General features: G+C 37.6%; 1 protein-coding gene across 1 annotated transcript; it reads left to right on the forward strand.

The window, feature by feature from the left end:
- The first annotated feature begins 1876 nt into the window (after positions 1-1876).
- On the forward strand, positions 1877-3280 carry LOC109206169. Its single transcript, XM_019368961.1, has one exon. It carries the CDS (start codon positions 1877-1879, stop codon positions 3278-3280), a length of 1404 nt encoding a protein of 467 aa, XP_019224506.1.
- Positions 3281-19364: the final 16084 nt, after the last annotated feature.

Consider the following 19364-nt stretch of genomic DNA (forward strand, 5'->3'; position numbering starts at 1 on the left):
AGATTGAACCATGCCCAGAAAAATGATAATCTTTACTATTTTGGAGGCTTTTTGCTTCGGTTTAACCTAATTTAAAACATATGCTGCTTAGCTGGTTTTTCCTTTTATTTTGTTGTGAACATACAATTATTTAACTATTGCAGCAATTGTTATTGGTGGAAAAGTAGACTCGCTGCATGGATTAATGATATGCTGACATGTAGCATACGAGTCAAAACAATAAAGAAGAGTTAAGATTAGAGAAGGCATGGGTAAAACATCCACAAAATTATTTACAAGGATATTGTATCTAATAGCTGGAAAAGTAAAAATAGGTGCAGGATGGATAATTAAAGACCACAAGTAAAAAAAAGGTTATTTAATAGCCACGAATATGGAGAGAAATCGGCACAATCCCTGATTATGCGCGATTTGTTGTTATTACCATAACCATTACAAATTACTCATGTAACGGGTAATTAATGTTAGTAACGGGGGTGTATGATATTCCATGGCCTCTAGAGATAAAAAGTTTATGACTTCCTCTCTCTAAAATGCGATTCTCTCTCAACGATAGCTGAAAATGGCGAGAAAATCGAGGACTGGAGGTGGAGGTCAGAAGATCCAAGGAAGTTAGACAACAAATTCAGTGCGTATGGGAGTGCAACAATCGGGAGATGCGAAGAAAGTGAAAAGTATCAATGCGATCCAAGGAATCATACCTTTGGATATCAATCAGATTTCAAATCCAACCACACCACAAGGAGGGAACAAGAGGAACGATGAAATTCCAGTGGTGAATAAGGCATCATGGGCAAATCTTGTCGAATGAAAGCAATGGTGAACAAAAATACAGGTTTGACTAGAACCCTAGAATCAAGTACTAAATCATGGAGCAATGTTGGGTTCAATTCCGATAGAGGAAGGTCTAGACCTAATTAAGGAAAATACTGAACTGAATGTGAAAATTACAATGGCGGGCATTAAGGATGAGGTGGATTACTGGACAACAACGGTTGTGTGCTATATTTTAGGGTCTAATCCATCACAAGTAGTAATTGATGGATATTTCAGAAGAATTTGTGGAGCATTGGGGATTGACAAAGTAACACAATTAAATAGAGGGGTATTCCTGGTGAGATTTTATAGTATTGAAAGTAGAAGCAAAGCAGTGGAAGAACGTGTTCAAATGTTTGATAGAAAACCAGTAATTGTGAAGCCATGGAAGCCAGATATGGAGATCACAAAGGAGAAAATGGAGAACATTCCTATTTGGGTGAGATTGATAGGGTTAGATATCAAATATTGGGGACAAGTGGATCTTACAAAAATAGTTGGGCTGATTGGAAAGCCTCTAAAGGCAGATGCTGCTACTACAAAAAGGAAAGACTAACATATGCAAGAGTGTTAGTTGAAGTGAAATTGAACCAACAATACCCGTCAAGTATTAGATTTGAAAATGAGGCTGGAAAAATAATAGAGCAGGTAGTCCATTATGAATGGAAACCTGTTCTGTTGAGAAATGCAAGAATTATGGACATAACATTTATGAGTGTAGTAAATTTCTATAGGAGGAAAGAGAGAAGAATGAGAAGCAACAAGAAATGAAAGTACAGAAGGAGGTAGTTCAACAGAAAGAAGGGAAAGAGATACAAAAAGATCAAGCAAAATAAATGGGAGCAGAGCAGCAACAAAAGGGAAAACAGGGGGACAATAAGCAGCTAGAAATGGGAAGGAATCCAGCTCAAAATCATGGGTATAAAGTTGGGAAGTATGTGAGGAAAGCAGTGGTGGTGCAAGAAGCATCATTGAAGATAGTTATGCGTTTGCTACACTAGGAAAACAACAAAATGAAGAAGAGGCAAGTACAAGTCAAGCAGGGCAGAAGATGGAAACGATGGAGAATGGTAATGTAGGAAAAAGGGGGGCTGCAGTTGACAAGGATGGGGGAACCCACCAACACATGGATAAAATTGGCTTTTGGAATTCCAGGGGGCTAAATAATCCGGATAAACAGAAGGAAATTCATCTGTTTATGCATAACTCTCAGGTTGAACTATTTGGCCTCTTGGAAACAAAGGTTAAGAGAGCTAAGGCTCAGAAAGCTGCTCTTAACCTATGTAATGGATGGTCCTATAGTACGAATCTAAGTCAACATGAAGGAGGAAGAATATGGCTCTTATGGAAGACTTTGGTATTTGATATAAGCATATACAAAGTCACAGAACAATTAATACGTTGTGGAGTACATCATAGAGGAACAAGAAGGAAATTTTCAAGAACAATGGTATATAGATTCAATGATGGTGCACTAATAAGGAAATTATGGGAGGATATCAAGGAGATTCATGAGCATATGGATGAACCTTGGGCAGTCATGGGGGATTTTAACTGTGTCCTACATAAAGAGGAAAGGATTGGGAGCCCAGTTACAATGGCAGAAATAAGAGAATTCAAGCAATGTGTGGATAAATGTACATTACAGGATATGAAATCTTCAGGGGCCTTCTTTACGTGGAACAACAAACAGGGAGGTACTGACAGAGTATATAGTAGGATTGACAGAGTGTTGATCAATAATGAGTGGATATTAGCTTTACCAGATTCAGAGGTATACTATAGGAATGAAGGGACATTTGATCACTGTCCTGCAATAATTAGATGGGCAGTAGATCAAAAGAAGCAGCATATGTTCAGATACTTTAACATGTGGAGCATGACACCAGACTACAAAGAGACAGTAAAGCAAGGGTGGAAGACAAACAAAACTGGGACCAAAATGTATGAGTTGGTGGGAAAACTAAACAACCTGAAGGGGAAATTAAGGCAGCTAAACAAAGAGAAGTTCAGTCATATAGAAAAGAAAGCAGATCAAGCACAAGAAGAATTACTGCAATGTCAACAAAGTATTCAGCAAACACCTCTTAATCCGGAGCTACAAGAGGAAGAAGCAAGGCTAATCAGGAAGACTAAGAGGTTGATTGAAGCAAGTCATCAATATTTGAGGCAGAAAAGTAAGGTGCAATGGCTGGAAAAAGAGGAACTAAACACCAAATTTTTTCATAGTATGATGAAGGCTAGAAGGAATATGAACATAATCTTCTCTATAACAGATGCACAGGGAGTCAATCGAACTGAGGTGGATGCAATTTCAAAGTCCTTTATTGATTTCTACACTACTTTGTTGGGCACTACCAACAAGGGAAGGGAGCATGTCAATAGTAGACTGATTCAGCAAGGACCAGTAGTTACAGAAAAAAATGAACATGTTAGAGGAAATGTTTACAGAAAGAGAGGTTAAAAAAACCTTGTGGGAAATCAATGGAGATAAATCACTAGGACCAGATGGCTATAGAAGCAATTTTTTTTAAAGATAGCTGGGAGGTGGTAGGCAAAGATGTAGTGGATGCTATAATGGAATTCTTTAGAACTGGGGAGATGTTAAAGGTACTGAACTATACAGTGATAACCATCATTCCAAAGCGCTCTCATGCTACAAGTGTGGGAGATTACAAGCCTATTGCAGGGTGCAATACATTATACAAGGTGATATCTAAGATGTTATGTAACAGGCTCAGATTGATACTGCCTACACGGATTTCTGAGAATCAAAGTGCATTCATTGCAGGAAGAACCATAGTACAGAATGTTCTGATATGGCAAGATTTGGTAAGATTGTATAACAGGAAGAACATTACTCAGAGTTGCTTAATCAAGATTGATCTCAAAAAAGCATATGATAGTGTAGAATGGTCGTTTTTGGAAGAAATGCTTCATGCAATGAATTTCCCTCAGAGATTCATTAAATGGATCATAACATGTATGACTACTACTCAGTATAGTATATAAATGGAGGACTACATGGGAGTATAACAGGAAAAAGAGGTCTAAGACAGGGTGACCCCATTTCACCCTTGCTATTTGTAGTATGCATGGAGTACCTAACTAGAATCTTGAATAAAGTTGCTGATATGAGGGAGTTTGGTTTTCACACGAAGTGCAGGGGGTTAAAACTGAATCACTTATGCTTTGCGGATGATATATTGCTATTCTGTAAAGGCAATTATCAATTAGTAATGTTGATGTTATGAGGTCTGCAGTCTTTTGCAAATGCATCAGGTTTGAACACTAATGCAGGAAAGTCCAATATTTTTAGTGCTAACATGCCAAAACAAGAAATGGAAGATCTATGTGAGGCAACTGGATATCAGAAAGGTTCATTTCCATTTAGATACTTGGGGGTTCCAATTTCTACGAAGAAGTTATCAATCTTGGATTGTGAAATCCTAGTAGATAAGATGACTGCTAGAATAAGGGCCTGGAGCTCGAGGAACTTGTCATATGCTGGTAGAGTTCAGCTACATGTTCATACATACTGGTCATCAATATTTATCCTACCTAAGTCTGTTCTGAAGAAGCTAACTGCAATATGTAGAAACTTCTTGTGGGATGGGAGAGAACAGCTAATAAAGCTCCATTGATTGCATGGGATATAGTATGTAGGCCAAAGCACAAAGGAGGACCAGGAGTAATGGATTGCATGGTATGGAATGAGGCAGCAATTGCAAAGTATGTGTGGAACATTGCTCAAAAGGCTGACAACTTATGGGTGAAATGGGTGGATCACATATACATCAAAGGAACCAGCTGGAAACAATATGTGCCACCAACTGATTGTAGTTGGTATTGGAAGGGAATATGCAATATAATGGAAAAGTTCAAGGGACGATATAGGGGGAATGAATGGAAACAAGTAGGTGAAAGGTATTCTATACAAAAAAGATACCAATGAAGGAAAGGGGAGCTGAATGAGTGGCCCTGGGCTAGATGGATTTGGAACTCTATTAATGTTCCAAAACACAGTTTTGTTAGTTGGTTAGAAGTTCATAAAAGACAGTTGACAAGAGGAAGACTGGAAAAAATTGGAGTATATACAGAAACAAGGTGTGAAATGTGTGGTGGAAGTAAAGAAACAATTCAACACCTGTTCTTCGAATGTCATTTTTTGAAGGAGTGCCTGAGAATTCTACTGGAATGGCTAGGATTGGGAATAAATGAACCATATATTGATGGCTTGTGGAGAAGACTAATAAGAAATGTTAAAGGTAAAATGTGCAGAAAACTCATTATAGCAGTTGTGGCGGCGCTGGTGTACAAAATATGGCAGATCAGAAATGATGCAATATAGAACAACAAAGTACCACATCCAATGCTGATTTGTAAATAGATCCAACAAGAATGCAAAGTTAGATTGAGTATGCAAAATATTAGGAAAGAGGGGAGAGATAGAAGGAAATGGATAGAGGAAATGTTTAGCAAACAAAGATAAGGAAGATAGATAGAGAAATTTTTGCGGCTAGAAGGAATTTACCTCTAGTCTGTACAGTTTAGTAGGAATATGTATATTTGGTTGGTTGGGAGATTAATTATATTTTTCTTTACACCAAAAAAAATATTAGTAACGGACAAGAATTAAGTAGGGCAAAAGAGTTATAAATTGTACCCTGATGTTAACCCCTTTACCATATAAATTGGAAAGAAGCTCCGACTATCAGTAAGATTTTTATTTTTCCAATTCTATCAATATTTTATTTCCATTATGTACATTCAATCTATATTAGGAAAAGCAAAGTAAAATTGGTTATGAGAAACCTGAATTACTTTATTATTTGCTTTGACCATAAAATTTTTTTTTGTTAAACAAATTGGTTCCGTTACCGAAAATTCTACTAATCTTTTCACTTTCTTTTTACATATTTTATCTTTAGCAACAAATTATGTCTAGTACTAATGAAATTATTCATGTTGAAGATGGATAACAAGAGAGGACTCCTCCACACAACACACCCACACATTCTCCACAACGTTCACGAGAAAATTCACCTGTCAGATCTGCTAATCGTAATGCTGGGCAACAGCTTGAGGAACAATCAAATGTTCAGGATGACTTGAAACAGTTCATTGCGCAGCAAATCGGTGAAGCTTTGCGTACTTTCGCAAGTGGGTTACCAGGTATTTTTCAGGCTCCACCACCAGTTAATACGACTGTGGAAATTCCTCATTCAGGGCTTGAAAACTCTGAAAGTGGAGCCAAATAATTCTAGTTTCTAAAATCTAGTTCTAACTATGCAAAAATAGCTCAAAGAGCAAAATGAGCAGATAGAATAAATACCAGAAGTACCGCCTGAGATTAAATGATTGGATATTGATAAGTATTCACAACATCCATGGAAGCCAAGTGCAGCACCATTACCAATACCAAAAAAGTTCAAAATGCCTAGTATTCCCATGTATGATGGGACTACAGGAGTCAAGAGCAACGATTTATCCAAACAGAAAAATCGAATCAGTATTGGTGAAATTTTTTGGGGAAACCCTTATGAAAGGGACACTAACATGGTACTCTTTCTTACCTGAAATCAATTGACTCCTTTGCTGAGCTTGCAGATTTATTTATAACAACACATTCAGAAGCTCAAAAAGTAGAGAAAAGATTGGAATATATCATGTAAAACAAGGGAGTAATGAATTACTCAGAGAATTTATGGATCGATTCCGGCGATAAAGAATGATGTTACCTCGTGTACCTAATAATCAGGTGGCAATGGCATTTGCAAGCAACTTGAATGAGAGAAGTTCAGAAGCCACGAGAAGATTAAAGGAAGTTTAAGGCCATTTCCTACAACTACTTAGAATGATGTTTATAACATGTACAATACAAAGTTACAATGGAAGAAGATATGGGGTCCCAACAGAAGGTGGAGGAGAGGATTGCACCTAGGCGCTCAAAATCAGAAAGGAGATCCGAAAAAAATAGGTACGAACCTTATATGGGACTTGCGGGACAAAATCTTAGGTCAAAACCATAACAAACACGGTTTGACTAGAGATCAAGGGAGAAGGAGGCAGGTTCTTCTTCTCGATTTGGAAAGGAACAAGATACAAAAAGGAGCAATGACCAAAATCAGGAGATTATAATTTTAATGTCAGTACTTACGTTAGTAGCTATATTAAGAGGTATGTGTGATAAAGTGCGATGCCCAAAGGAGGTGATATCAAATCCCAGCAAAAAAAGTCACAAATTTTGGTATGAATTCCATAATGATCATGATCACAAAATAGTAGATTGCAGGCTCCTACAAGTGGGGGTTGAGTATTTACTGAGAAGGGGTTATCTCACTAAACTATTTAGTAACAAAGTAAAGCAGTCTTATATGAAAAATAGGGAAGAACCATCAAAACCCCTATAGCCAAAAAGGACGGTGAATGTAATAACCGAGGGTGAGGAGGTTAATGGAGTTACATACACGGCCACAAAAAGAACAGCCAATATCTTAGTGATCCATAAAAAGTGTATTGACAAGTTTTTGAAGAAGACAACATACATTGAACGATGAGGATGTAGTTGACTTGTTCATCCCTTATAATGATGTGCTAGTAATATCTTTACTTGTTCATGATATTAATGTCAAGCGAATTTTTATTGATCAAGGTAACTATGTGAAAAATATATTATTAAGAATCTTCAATGAGATGCAAGCGACTGATCGTGTGATACCCAAGGTTCAATCTATATTTGGTTTTGACAATTCAAGTGTTATAACAAAAGGGAAAATTTACATTATATACATTTCCAAAGGGAGTCGTGAAATACACCAAATTTGAAGTGATGGATGCAGACATGGCTTATAACATAATTTTAGGAAGACCATTAATTCATGATATGTATGTGGTTCCATCAACTTTGCATCAAGTAATCAAATTTCCATCATAGTGGGGAATTCGTCAGATCAGAGGAGATAAACAAACATCGTTTAAAACCAACACAGTTGCGGTGGCGAGTGGAATGTGTCAAGACAAGGACGGAAAATAGCAATTACAGTTTTCAATTATGGAGAATTTGTTTTGTACCTCAACTGAAACTGCAAGGAACAGAGCAAATATCGATGCGATACCAGACGTGATCCAAGACCTAGAGGAGAATGAAAATATTAAAACAACTACGGAAGAACTCGAAGCTGTTATGTTGTTGTTGTTCATCCACTGGCCCGACAGAAAGGTCTATGTTAGAACAAACCTAAGCCCAGATATAAAAAGTAAGTTAATTGAATTTTTACGCGCTAACACTAATTGTTTTTTCGGGCCGCACTCAGATATGATAGGTACTCTATCGAAGGTAATGACTCATAAGTTAAATGAAGATCCGTTACACCTCCCCCCTCCCTCCCCCCCCCCAGTGAAGCAAAAGAAATAAAAGCAAGGAGAATTCAAAAATTAGGTAGATGAAGTGAAGGTACATAAACTTCTGAAAATTGGTTCAATTCGAGAGGTAAAGTACTCTGTCTGGTTAGCTAATACCGTTGTAGTGCCAAACAAAATGGAAAATTGCAAGTATGTGTAGATTATACTGATCTGAATAAGGCGTGCCCTAAAGATCCATTCTTTTACAAAATATAGATCAACTAATTGATTCTAGCGCTGGTTATGAATTTCTAAGTTCCTTAGATGCTTATTCTGGATCACCTAGACAAGAAAAAAACTTCTTTTATTACAGACAAAGGGAATTATCGTTACAAAGTCATACCTTTTGGCTTGAAGAATGCTAGAGCTACGTACCAGAGGTTGGTTACCAGAATGTTGCAAGAGCACTAGGAAAAACCATGAAAGTCTACATCGATGACATGCTACAGTCTTGGTCAAAAAAGAAGATGGAACAACTTTGGTGTCTCAAGATCTTTTTCAAGACATGCCAAATCCTGTAAATATGGGAAGATATGTTTATGAAGAAGGTGAGGAAGATGCAATGCTACAACAGTGCCGGACAGAGGCAGCAAGGAAAGGTGATTTATCACCAATGCATAGTGGAAGAAGTAAGAAGACTCGTACAAGGGATAAAAGTTGGGACGACAGGGTGAATGAAGATGCAAAAGTAAGGCGACTTCCAATGAGAGTTTCCAAACAAAGACAGGCCATCCAAACTGCATCCACAAAGTCCAATCATTCAAAGAAGAAAGCATGAGTTTTAAATACATTTTAAAGAAGGTAAAGGAAGAAGACAAGCGGATACAAATTGAAGATTTCACAACACTTAAGAAGAGAGAACATTACTGTTATTTCTACATATTTTTATTTTACCATCACATTGGTATAGGTCTATGTATTATCATCACAGAGTATGTTATAAACTCTGTGATGATCATAGAATATTTAGTTCTAGCTAGTTCTTTCTTTTTGCATGCTTGCTAGTAGGTGAGGCTTTTTTGATTGCTTCAATAGGATTAGTAAGGTATGGTTTAGCCTAGTCTGTGTTGCACTGGTCCTATGCCTTTGGAAAGATATCCAAGTGGCCATGAGATTGTATGCCCTCGTGAGACTTTGCCGGCAGCTACACCATGATTCCTCTACATGAGGCTGCCATATGGGCATTGTGAGGCGCAGAGGAGTGATTATATGGCCAAGGCATAGAGGCAACATTACTAGTGCTATTGCCCCCCTTATTTGTACTCATCCTATGTGGATCCTTTTTTTGCTTTTTAGTAGTAATAAAACTAGCCCTAGGCACCTGCCTAGTGGATTTGCTAAAAAAAAAAAGATGACATGCTAGTAAAATCGACACAAATAGAAGATTATCTCAAGCATTTGAATGAAACCTTCACATACTTCACAAGTATAACATGAAGCTAAACTTGAGAAATGCGCCTTTGGCGTAGCCTCAGATAAATTTTTTGGATTTCTCTGTCTCTAACAAGGGGATCAAAAATCTGGCTCAGATTAAAGTGATCGAAGAGATACCGAATATGCTCATGAGCAAAATGGAAGTACAAAGGCTAATAGGGAGAGTAGCAGCGCTAGGTAGATTCATATCTAGATCCTCAGAGAAGTATTTTAAATTCTTCTCGTTATTGAAAAAAAAAATCAATTTGAATGGAATGATGACTTTCAACAAGCTTTGAGAGATTTGAGAGCATATCTGTCAAAACCGCATCTGTTGTCAAAGCCAAGGGATGGTGAGAGATTACTTATCTACTTAGTCATATCAGAAGTAGCAGTAAACGCGGTATTGGTGCGAGAAGAAAAAACTACGCAATGTCCAATTTACTATGTTAGTAAGTCTTTGTCTGATACTGAGACAGGACACCCTCTAGAAAAACTAGCACTAGCATTAATAATGGCATCAAGAAAGCTACGACCTTATTTTGAATGCCATCCTATTTCGATTGTAACCACTTTTCCATTAAGAAATAATGTACCAAACATGAATTATTAGGAAGGTTAGCTAAATGGGAAATAGAACTTAGTGAATATGATATTGTTTAATAGCCACAAACTGCCATAAAGTCACAGGTACTAGCGGATTTCGGAGCAGATTACAGTTCGAGTTTTCTTTCTGGAGCTGAAAATGTGGTACAAATATTTACCAGATCTAATATGGGAACTTGGACATTATATACTGATGGATTTTTAAATCTAAAAAGGAGCAGGTTTGTGTATTGTATTAATTTCACCTTCAGGAGAAATTATTAGACAAGCTATAAAATGTCACCCTATAACTGACAATGAAGCCAAATATGAGGTAGTGATTACAGCTTTAGAACTTGAAATAGAGATGGAAATTCATAAGGTTAAATCAAAAGCGATTCAAAACTTGTTGTAAATCAAACGCTAGGGAATTACGTGGCTAGAGAAAGACAAATACAACAATACTTGGAAAAAGTGCGGGAGTTATTGCGTCAGTTCTGAGTGTAGAAAGCAATTCAAATTCTAAGAGAGAAAAATGGGGAGGCTGATGCATTAGCAAATGTGGGATCAGTAGACGATGTGTCAAATATGGAAAATACAATTGTTGTATACCTATTTCACTCAGCACTCGATCAAACCAGGAATGAGGTAAGTTTTAATAATTTAACATGTGATTGGAGAAATGAATTTGTGAATTATCTACTGTGTGGAATATTACCCGAGGATAAAAAATAATCAATATTGCTGTGAATAAATGCAGCTCGATACTGTTTAATAGAAGGAAATTTATATCGAAAGATGTTTGGTGGACCTTTAGCTTGATGCATTGGACCCTCACAAACTAAATACGTAATGCGGGAGGTACGTGAAGGACATTGTAAAAATCATGTTGGTGGAAGGTCACTAATGAAAACGCTAATAAGAACAGAGTATTACTGGCCAAAATGGAAGACGAAGCAGAAAATTTTGTAAAAAGGTGCGACAAATTCCAACAGTATGCAAATTATATGAATCAACCGGCAGAGTTTCTCCATACTATCATCGCACCGTGGACATTTATTGTATCAACCCGTCCGGTCGTTTTGAGAATTTAAGCTCCGTTCAGTAGCGTAAGGTCTTGAATAGCTTCATATTATGTGTATCGACTCAAGTGCGTGGTTGAATTCAGTTATCGGGGGATTTGGAGTCAAATTGGAAGAAGGATTCTAGTTTTGTAAGCTTAAGCGATGAGAATTTGAACAGAATTGAGTAAACGGCTCCGGAATGAATTTTTGATGATTCCAATTGCCCCGTATGGTGATTTTTGACTTAGGAGCATGCTCGGAAAATTATTTGCAAGTTTGTAGTTTAATTAGGCTTGAAATGACGAAAATAAGAAGTTGAGGTTAGGAAGTTTGACCAGGGGTTGACTTTTTGATATCGATATCAAAATCCGAGTCAAGGAGTTGGAATAGTTCAATTATGTCATTTATGACTTGCGTGCAAAATTTGGCGTCAATCGGACTTGATTTGATAGGTTTCGACGTTGTTTGTGGAATTTGAAAGTTTCTAAGTCCTTAGGCTTGAACCCGAGGTGGATTTGGTGTTTTTGGTGTTGTTTCTAGTAATTTGAAGGCTCGACTAAATTTTTGTGATGTTATGGGATGTGTTGGTACATTTGGTTGAGGTCCTGGGGGCCTCGGGTGTGTTTCGAATGAGTTTTGAGCGAGTCCGGACATTCCGGAACATAGGGAAAGGTTCTGATGCTTAAATCTTCGCTGGGGGCGAAGGAATTTCTGCTGGGGCGGTGGTCTTATCGCTGAGGCGGAGGTTTTTTCGTAGTCCACGGTCATGAAGAATCCGCAGGTCGTTGGTCCGACTTCGGTATCTTTTGATCTACAAGGAATTTGGAGATGATTCAAAAACAAAAGTTATAGCTCTTCGTGTTTAGTTTCCAGAAAGGTAAAGAAAGCATTATTTGGACATCTGTAGAGAAAGGTATGGCCAAAATACTAAAGCCTGTCACTGCAGTCAACATTTTCCGTTGCAGCGGTGGATTTACCGCGGTCAACGGTGATTTTCCGCGGTCAGCAGTGAGGGAATCTGGAAGGTGCATTATAAATACGAGATTTGGGGTTTTATTTTATATTTTGACCTAGAGATCTCGGATCTTGGCGATATTTTAAGGTTTTTCAAGAAATTCATCGGGGTAAGTGATTCTAACTCGGATTTAGCTAAAATACATGAATCTATCATTGAATTCATCATTTGATTCTTGATTTGGGATGGAATTTGGGGAAAAATTGTAAAGTCCTTCAAAAATGTAAAATGATGATTTGAAGGACCAAATGGTATCGGAATTTGATAATTTTTGTATGGGTGAACTCGTAGTGGAATGGGTGTTAGGTTTTGTAAATTTTATCGGGTTCCGAGGTGCGGGAACGGGGAGTTGACTTTTGTTGACTTTTTGCAAATTGTATAAGAATCATAGTTTTGTTAATTGGAATTGTTTTCTCTTGCATTGTTAGATGTATTCAAGTCGTTTTTGGCTAGATTGAGCCGAGCGTTGATGAATTGGTACAGGAAAAGCTAAATTGAGTATTGAATTGGCCGGATTAAGGTGAGTATCTTGCCTAGCCTTGTGTGGGGGAACTTTCCCTTAGGATTTGAGTCTTCTATGTTGATTGTAGTTCGTGTACGCGAGGTGACGAGTGCGTGCTCGGACTTATTTGTGGAAAATTGGCCTTTTAGGGTTCTTAGGTCTTTATATTCACTGTGGATGAATGTGTTCTTGACATGACTGAGTTTCCTATTTACCAGTTTCACCTCTACATGCTTAATTGGAATTAATTGCTTTATGATTCACTCTTATTGCCTAATTGACTCCTATTTGATTAAATTGAAGAATTTCGCATCTCCTATTGTTATGCTATCTTTTTCATAGGTGTTGTCTTATTTGAGAATCATCATTATCCTTTCTAAAATTTGTTTAGTCTTAAGTGGAGCTAAAGATCATCTTTCCTTAATTAAATTGTCGAATATCCTCTAAATTGTCCAATCTTAAACGAAGTTAGATAACCTATGTCCTTGTTTACTTGCCCTTATTTGGGACTATTTGACTCGTGTTGATTTCCTTGTTATTGACTTGTATGTTGTGGGATCGGTATATATTAGTTTTCCCATTGTTGAACTGTTCCCTTTATGCCAGCATTCTTTTCTGTGGTTATTCCTTGTGAGCTGGTTTTGCCGTTTCCTTGTGATTTACAGTCCTTAAGTTGATTTACTTGTCTTACCTTGTATTATTGTCATTGTTGTTGTTTTATGTATTGTGGTAATGTACGGACTTTCTGTTGTGTTGTGACTGTTGTTTTGTTGGATGCGCTGCATGTTTACTTTGGGACTACGGATCGGTATTCCGGGGGATCCCTGCATATTTACTTTTGGGACTACGGGACTGCACCCGGGAGATTCTCCTGTACTGGATATTTACATTTGGGACTACGTGACTGCACGCGGGAGATTCCTCTGTACACGTATGTTGATTTGGATTGTAGTGCGGGGTACCGAGAGATCCCCAGCACATATATTGAGGATACTAAGAGATTCTCGGGATACCGAGAGATCCCCAACACATATATTGAGGATACTAAGAGATCCTCGGGATACCGAGAGATCCCCAGCACATATATTGAGGATACTGAGAGATCCCCGGGATACTGAGAGATTCCCGAGTATTTACGTTTGGGACTACGGGACGATATCCTGGGAGGTCCCCTGTTAAAAATCATTGCGTTCTGAGCTGATGTTTCATTGATCCTATCCCTGTGTAAACATTATAGGTGTTGTCCGTTCTATTCCTTATACTTACTAGTTTGTATGAACTATGTTAGGACACTTGCACAAGCATACACATGGTTAATCACCCTTATCGGGTAGGAGGCTCTTTGAGATTTCTGAGTATAGACGCACACCCTTGTTCTTTGACTTCCATGTGAGAATGACTCTTTTGGGGCATGTGAGTTGTCAGTATGATCAGGAGGTGTGATGAGGGCATAGGATGCCAAGTGTTAGGGTTCAGGTATTGAGACCCGTACCGTATGATTATGAGATGAGGTGTCACAGGGTGACTGACATGCGAAGGTTATCTATTTGAAAAGATTATATTCGAAAAGCATTTGTTTTGAAAGAACTCTTTTTGAAAAGAACATTTATTTGAATGAAGTATATTTCGAAACATTTTTTTATCATTTGAAAGGTTGACTATTTGATTGACGCTTGCTGGTTAAGACTTAAGGTAAAAAATATCGGAGTTGTTGAGTTATGACTTGTCTTTACTGTATTTGTGATTTCGGATTTGGGTGTATTCTCGCTTACCTTTCCGTGTTTTCCTTATGGTGTTCCCCTGAGTACTTGCTACTTTCTCTCCTTATTTTTAATTACTGTATTGTTAGTCGTACCGCGTAGTCTTTATATAAATATCATGTTCTGAATATTAGACCAGTAGGTATCTTGACTGTTCCTCGTCACTACTCCATCGAGGTTAGTCATGATACTTACTGGGCACCGCTGTGGTGTGCTCATACTACACTTCTACATATTTTTTTGTGCAGATCCAGGTATTGTTCGCTAGTAGCTGTGCGGATTCTTGCCGAGGAGACTCAAGGTAGCCCTGCTGCTGCGTTCGCAGGCTTCGGAGTCACTTTCCTATTTTATATTCACACTGCTGTACTTATTTCCATACGGTTGTGTTTAGAAATGGTTGCAAAACTCCGTAGAGCATATGACTTGTACTACCGGGTTTTGGGAAGATGCTCATTGTATAAAGGATTTATTTTAGAAGAATTTTAGATGTTATTATTTATTGTGTTATTCTGCAATTATTAGGCTTACCTAGTCCTTAAGACTAGGTGCCATCACGATACCCAAACGGAGGGAAAGTTGGGCCGTGACATTTATGAAGTGGGAAATGGATATTGTAGGTCCTCAGTCACAAGCACCATGAAATATACGATTTTTATTAATTTTAACTATTAGTTTTCTAAGTGAGTGCAAGCAAGTTCCTTTAACCAGGTGCGAGAAAATGAAGTTATCCAATTCATTTGGAGGAATCTAATTTATAGATTCGGAGTTCCAAGTGTTATCGTATGTGATAATGGGCTACAACTCGTGGAAGCAAGGGTCACCGACTTTTTCAAAGGACGAAAAATTAAACAGATTACTTCGGCACCATATTATCCTATAGCTAATGGACAAGCAGAGTCGACAAATAAAATTATTGTCAACAGTGTAAAGATATGTTTGGAATAACCAAAAGGCAGGTGGCCTGAAGTGCTACCCGGAGTGTTATGGGCCTATAGGACAACAAAATAAGCACGGAAAAAACTCCATTTTCACTTATTTATGGCACTACGACATTAATTCCAGTGGAAATAGGAGAGCCAAGCCTGAAGTTTGAACATACAAATGAATTATCCAATGAGTAAGAACTTCATACAAATTTGGATTTGATAAAAGAACGAAGGGAAGCTTTTATACGGATAACAACGCAAAAGCAAAGGATTGAGCGATTTACAATTGAAGAGCTATCTTCGATACTTTAAGATTGGAAGATTTTTCCTTAAGTAGTTATTTCAGTCAACACATGCAGTAAATGCATGGAAATTAATTCTGAATTGGGAAGGACCATATTGAGTTTGAGGTATTGATCCACTCCCAATCCACATTCAACAATGAGTGGAAGAGGTCGTTGGAAGAATAATACCCAACTATGAGTCGGAGTCGATTTTCTCAGGGAGCTAACAATGGGTGTCAGAGTGTATACTTGATGTGTGAAGACGAAACAACTTAAATACACTTCCAATAAAATTAGTTTTGCAAATCACTTCGATAACTACACTGTCAATGCTCAATTAGAGAAATAATACTAGCAATTGACTAATTGTTTTTGGTTGTTTTCAAATTGGTAAAAAACCTAGGGATGTAACCTTCGCCTAGGTGTTCGCCTAATGGGTTAATTAGGTTGAGACTTGTTTCATTGATTGGGGTGTATTATAGCTCTCAACTCTATGTTACCCACTCAATACCTCTCGATCATAGAGTGATTTTCCCCAATCTGGCTTTCTCAAGCCCAAATGGGTATCAAGCTAAATAGTTGATATGATCTCAAGTCGGATTTTCCCTATCTCTAGTTCAAACCCTTTATTTACGCTAGTCAAGTCCTTAACTAGACCAATTTCCTGTTAGCCAATTTTTCCTATTCTAGGTCCCTCTTTCTCAAGTAAAGACAAAGTTAAAAGGTATGAATCAATGTTTGCAACCATTAATTCTAAACTATAATATTTTTATTCCAAAATGATCCAAAATTATCCAAAATGGTAAACTACAACGGCTACAACTAAGAACTTCAAATCTTGACCTAAATGTGATTCCTATCTATTTATAGTGGCTCAAATTTTACTGACAATAATGCCCCTCGGGAGGTTCTGTAGTCGTACGATTCCATCTGTGGTCCACACATTGCATGAATCTACAAGGGATAGGTTCTGTAGCTGCACAATTGATCTGCGGCTGCACTTCAGCTTCCCCGGATGCACAATTTATGTGTCGTCCACACTTCAGGCAAGTCTTTAGTCTTGGTCATTATGCACACTCTCTGAACTTTTTGAATTATTGTCAGTGCGACTAGATTCAGCAGTCGCACATATTGTATGTGGTCCACACTTCTATTTCCTTTACTTATGGGCTTCTACATCAGAACTGTGGCCGGAGGGAGAATTCTGCTGTCCGCATTTGCTTCTGCGGACCACACTTCTGGTCAGTTGCGCCCCTTCTTGCCTTGTGAGTCAGAACACTCCTTTTTGAGTTGAATTTCTTCAGTTGAACACATATCTCCAACATTCCTGCAATTTGCATACTTTCATTAGTTTTGGGAACATAAATCAATACATTTGGACTAAAACAAAAGTAATAAGGCACTACTAAGTGGTAAAATCCATACTTATCAACTCCCCAAAACTTAAGTCTTTGATTGTCCTCAAGCAAATAGATTAGTTCTCACCTCCTCAAAGTGAAAGGTCATTACAGCGAGTCAATGGTGAGCCATTCATACTCAGTTGGGACCAACAATTATCCATACTACTAATGCATTTTCAACAATGTGACAAGTCAACTATCATGCACATATAGCTCTAATGTGACATTTGAGCTTCAAGAATTGATTTTACTCATCAAGGACTCTTGTACTATCATGTAGGTCATGGTGGGCTCCAAACTTTTCTTCCTATACCTTCCATTTGCAAAGCTCACTTCAAAGGCTAGCACTCCATTTTAAGATTCATGAAAGGTTCACTCTTCTCTCACAAGAGAATGTCCAAGTACGGCTTCAAGTGCCATAGGCTTGCCCCTCATGTGGATCACCACCAATGTAAGCTTACTCGGTTCAATGAAGGCTTGTAATGAAGGCTTTAGGATTAGGATAGGATACCATATGGGTAAGAGGTTACACCTTTCCTTAAGCACTCCATATTTTTATTTCATGGCTAGCAATTACCAATTCTTAGAGGCATTCTTTTTTTATTGGGGGCTAAAGAGACTTGACATCACTCTTTCTTGTTCATCTCATTCTTTTTCTCCCGCGATGCTCATGTTAGGGATCATTACCTCTTTTGAATCCATCAACCCTTCCACTTATTTTCTCTTTTGAATTTTTCTTTTTGTTCTTTTTCTTTTCTTGCCTTCTCTTTTCATAGAGATCATTTCTTTTCTCTTTCTGTGCCTTGATACCTCTTTCAAATTACTCAACTCTCCCCCAAACTTATTCTTTAAGACACTTGTTTCACAAGAGTGTTAAGGAACGTTCGGGTGCGAAGAGAGGATCATAACAAAACGGGTAAAGGCTTATATAATGGTTGTCAAACGAGAAAGGCTAAAGGATCGAGGGGATTGACTAGGGATAACGACATTTGTTGGCTAAAGAAGGTCAAAACGGGCCAAGGAAAGCCTATAATCAATTGTCAAACCAAGTAAAATTTAGGATTTCGCCTTGAAGCACATTCGGGGTAAGTTCTACACCTTACGCACGGATTCTTGGACTAGCAATAAATCACCTCACCCCTCATGCAACTAGACCGTAAAAGAGGATAGAGTGGAGAGCCTACAACAACGACAATCAAGTTAAAGATTACTAAGGTCCTATTAACCACTTGATTATTACCAAAGTCAACTCAAGAGTCTCAAAGTCACTAACTAGAGCTATTTTCTTTCAAAAACTTTGTTTCAAACCATAAGCACATAGTTAAGTGTGTTGGTATCAAATGAAACATGAGTAACTTTTTCGAGAATGACTTGATTAGGCCTTTTATTCATTATTACTACTATTATTATTACCTAAACAGAAAAATGGACTCATTCCTTTATGATGGTTGTCACGCCTTCCGTCGTTGGGATGAGTTACCCCGTTTACACAAAACTACCTTTGGATAGAATTGTGGCATTAAGATAACCGAAGGCTTATTATCTACGAAAACATAAAAAGAAGCTACTAACAAAACAAGAACTAAAGTGGAGAAATAAAGAAGCTAATGAACAATAACTACTAAAGATAGATAAACTACAAATACGAAAAAGGAATAGAATCATCCAATTATTACAGGCCAAATGTACCAAAATGAGTTAATGTCAAATCAAATAGACTCCACCCCCTCCTGAATAAAACTAAGCATGGTCTCCAATGCTTAACAAAATAAGAGTGAAAGGAGAGAGGGTGAAGAAAACTCCCTAAGGATCCTTGGACATCTCAGTGTCCCTAGCAACATCATCTCCGGTTGGGTCAACCAATTGTATCTCATCATCATCATATCTGGGCGTGGCGGGTGTTGATACCCAATTTTGCCCTCATATTTTATAAATTATATCTGGGCGTGGCGGGTGTTGATACCCAATTTAGCCCTCATATTTTATAAATATCATGTATATTTTGAAAATATCGCGTTTGCATCATCACCAATTTTTATAATATTTTTACTTCATTTCATATAATTATATTTGTATTTTTGAGCTATTTGTATAATTTTGCAATAATAGCCTCTATTCTACAAATAATTATATTTATTACACTATTCATGCTAAAATTGCACTTTTGTATTTTTATAATATTAAGTTATTATTTT

This window comes from Nicotiana attenuata, unplaced genomic scaffold, assembly GCF_001879085.1.
Source record: "Nicotiana attenuata strain UT unplaced genomic scaffold, NIATTr2, whole genome shotgun sequence".
In the NCBI taxonomy this organism is placed as follows: domain Eukaryota; kingdom Viridiplantae; phylum Streptophyta; class Magnoliopsida; order Solanales; family Solanaceae; genus Nicotiana; species Nicotiana attenuata.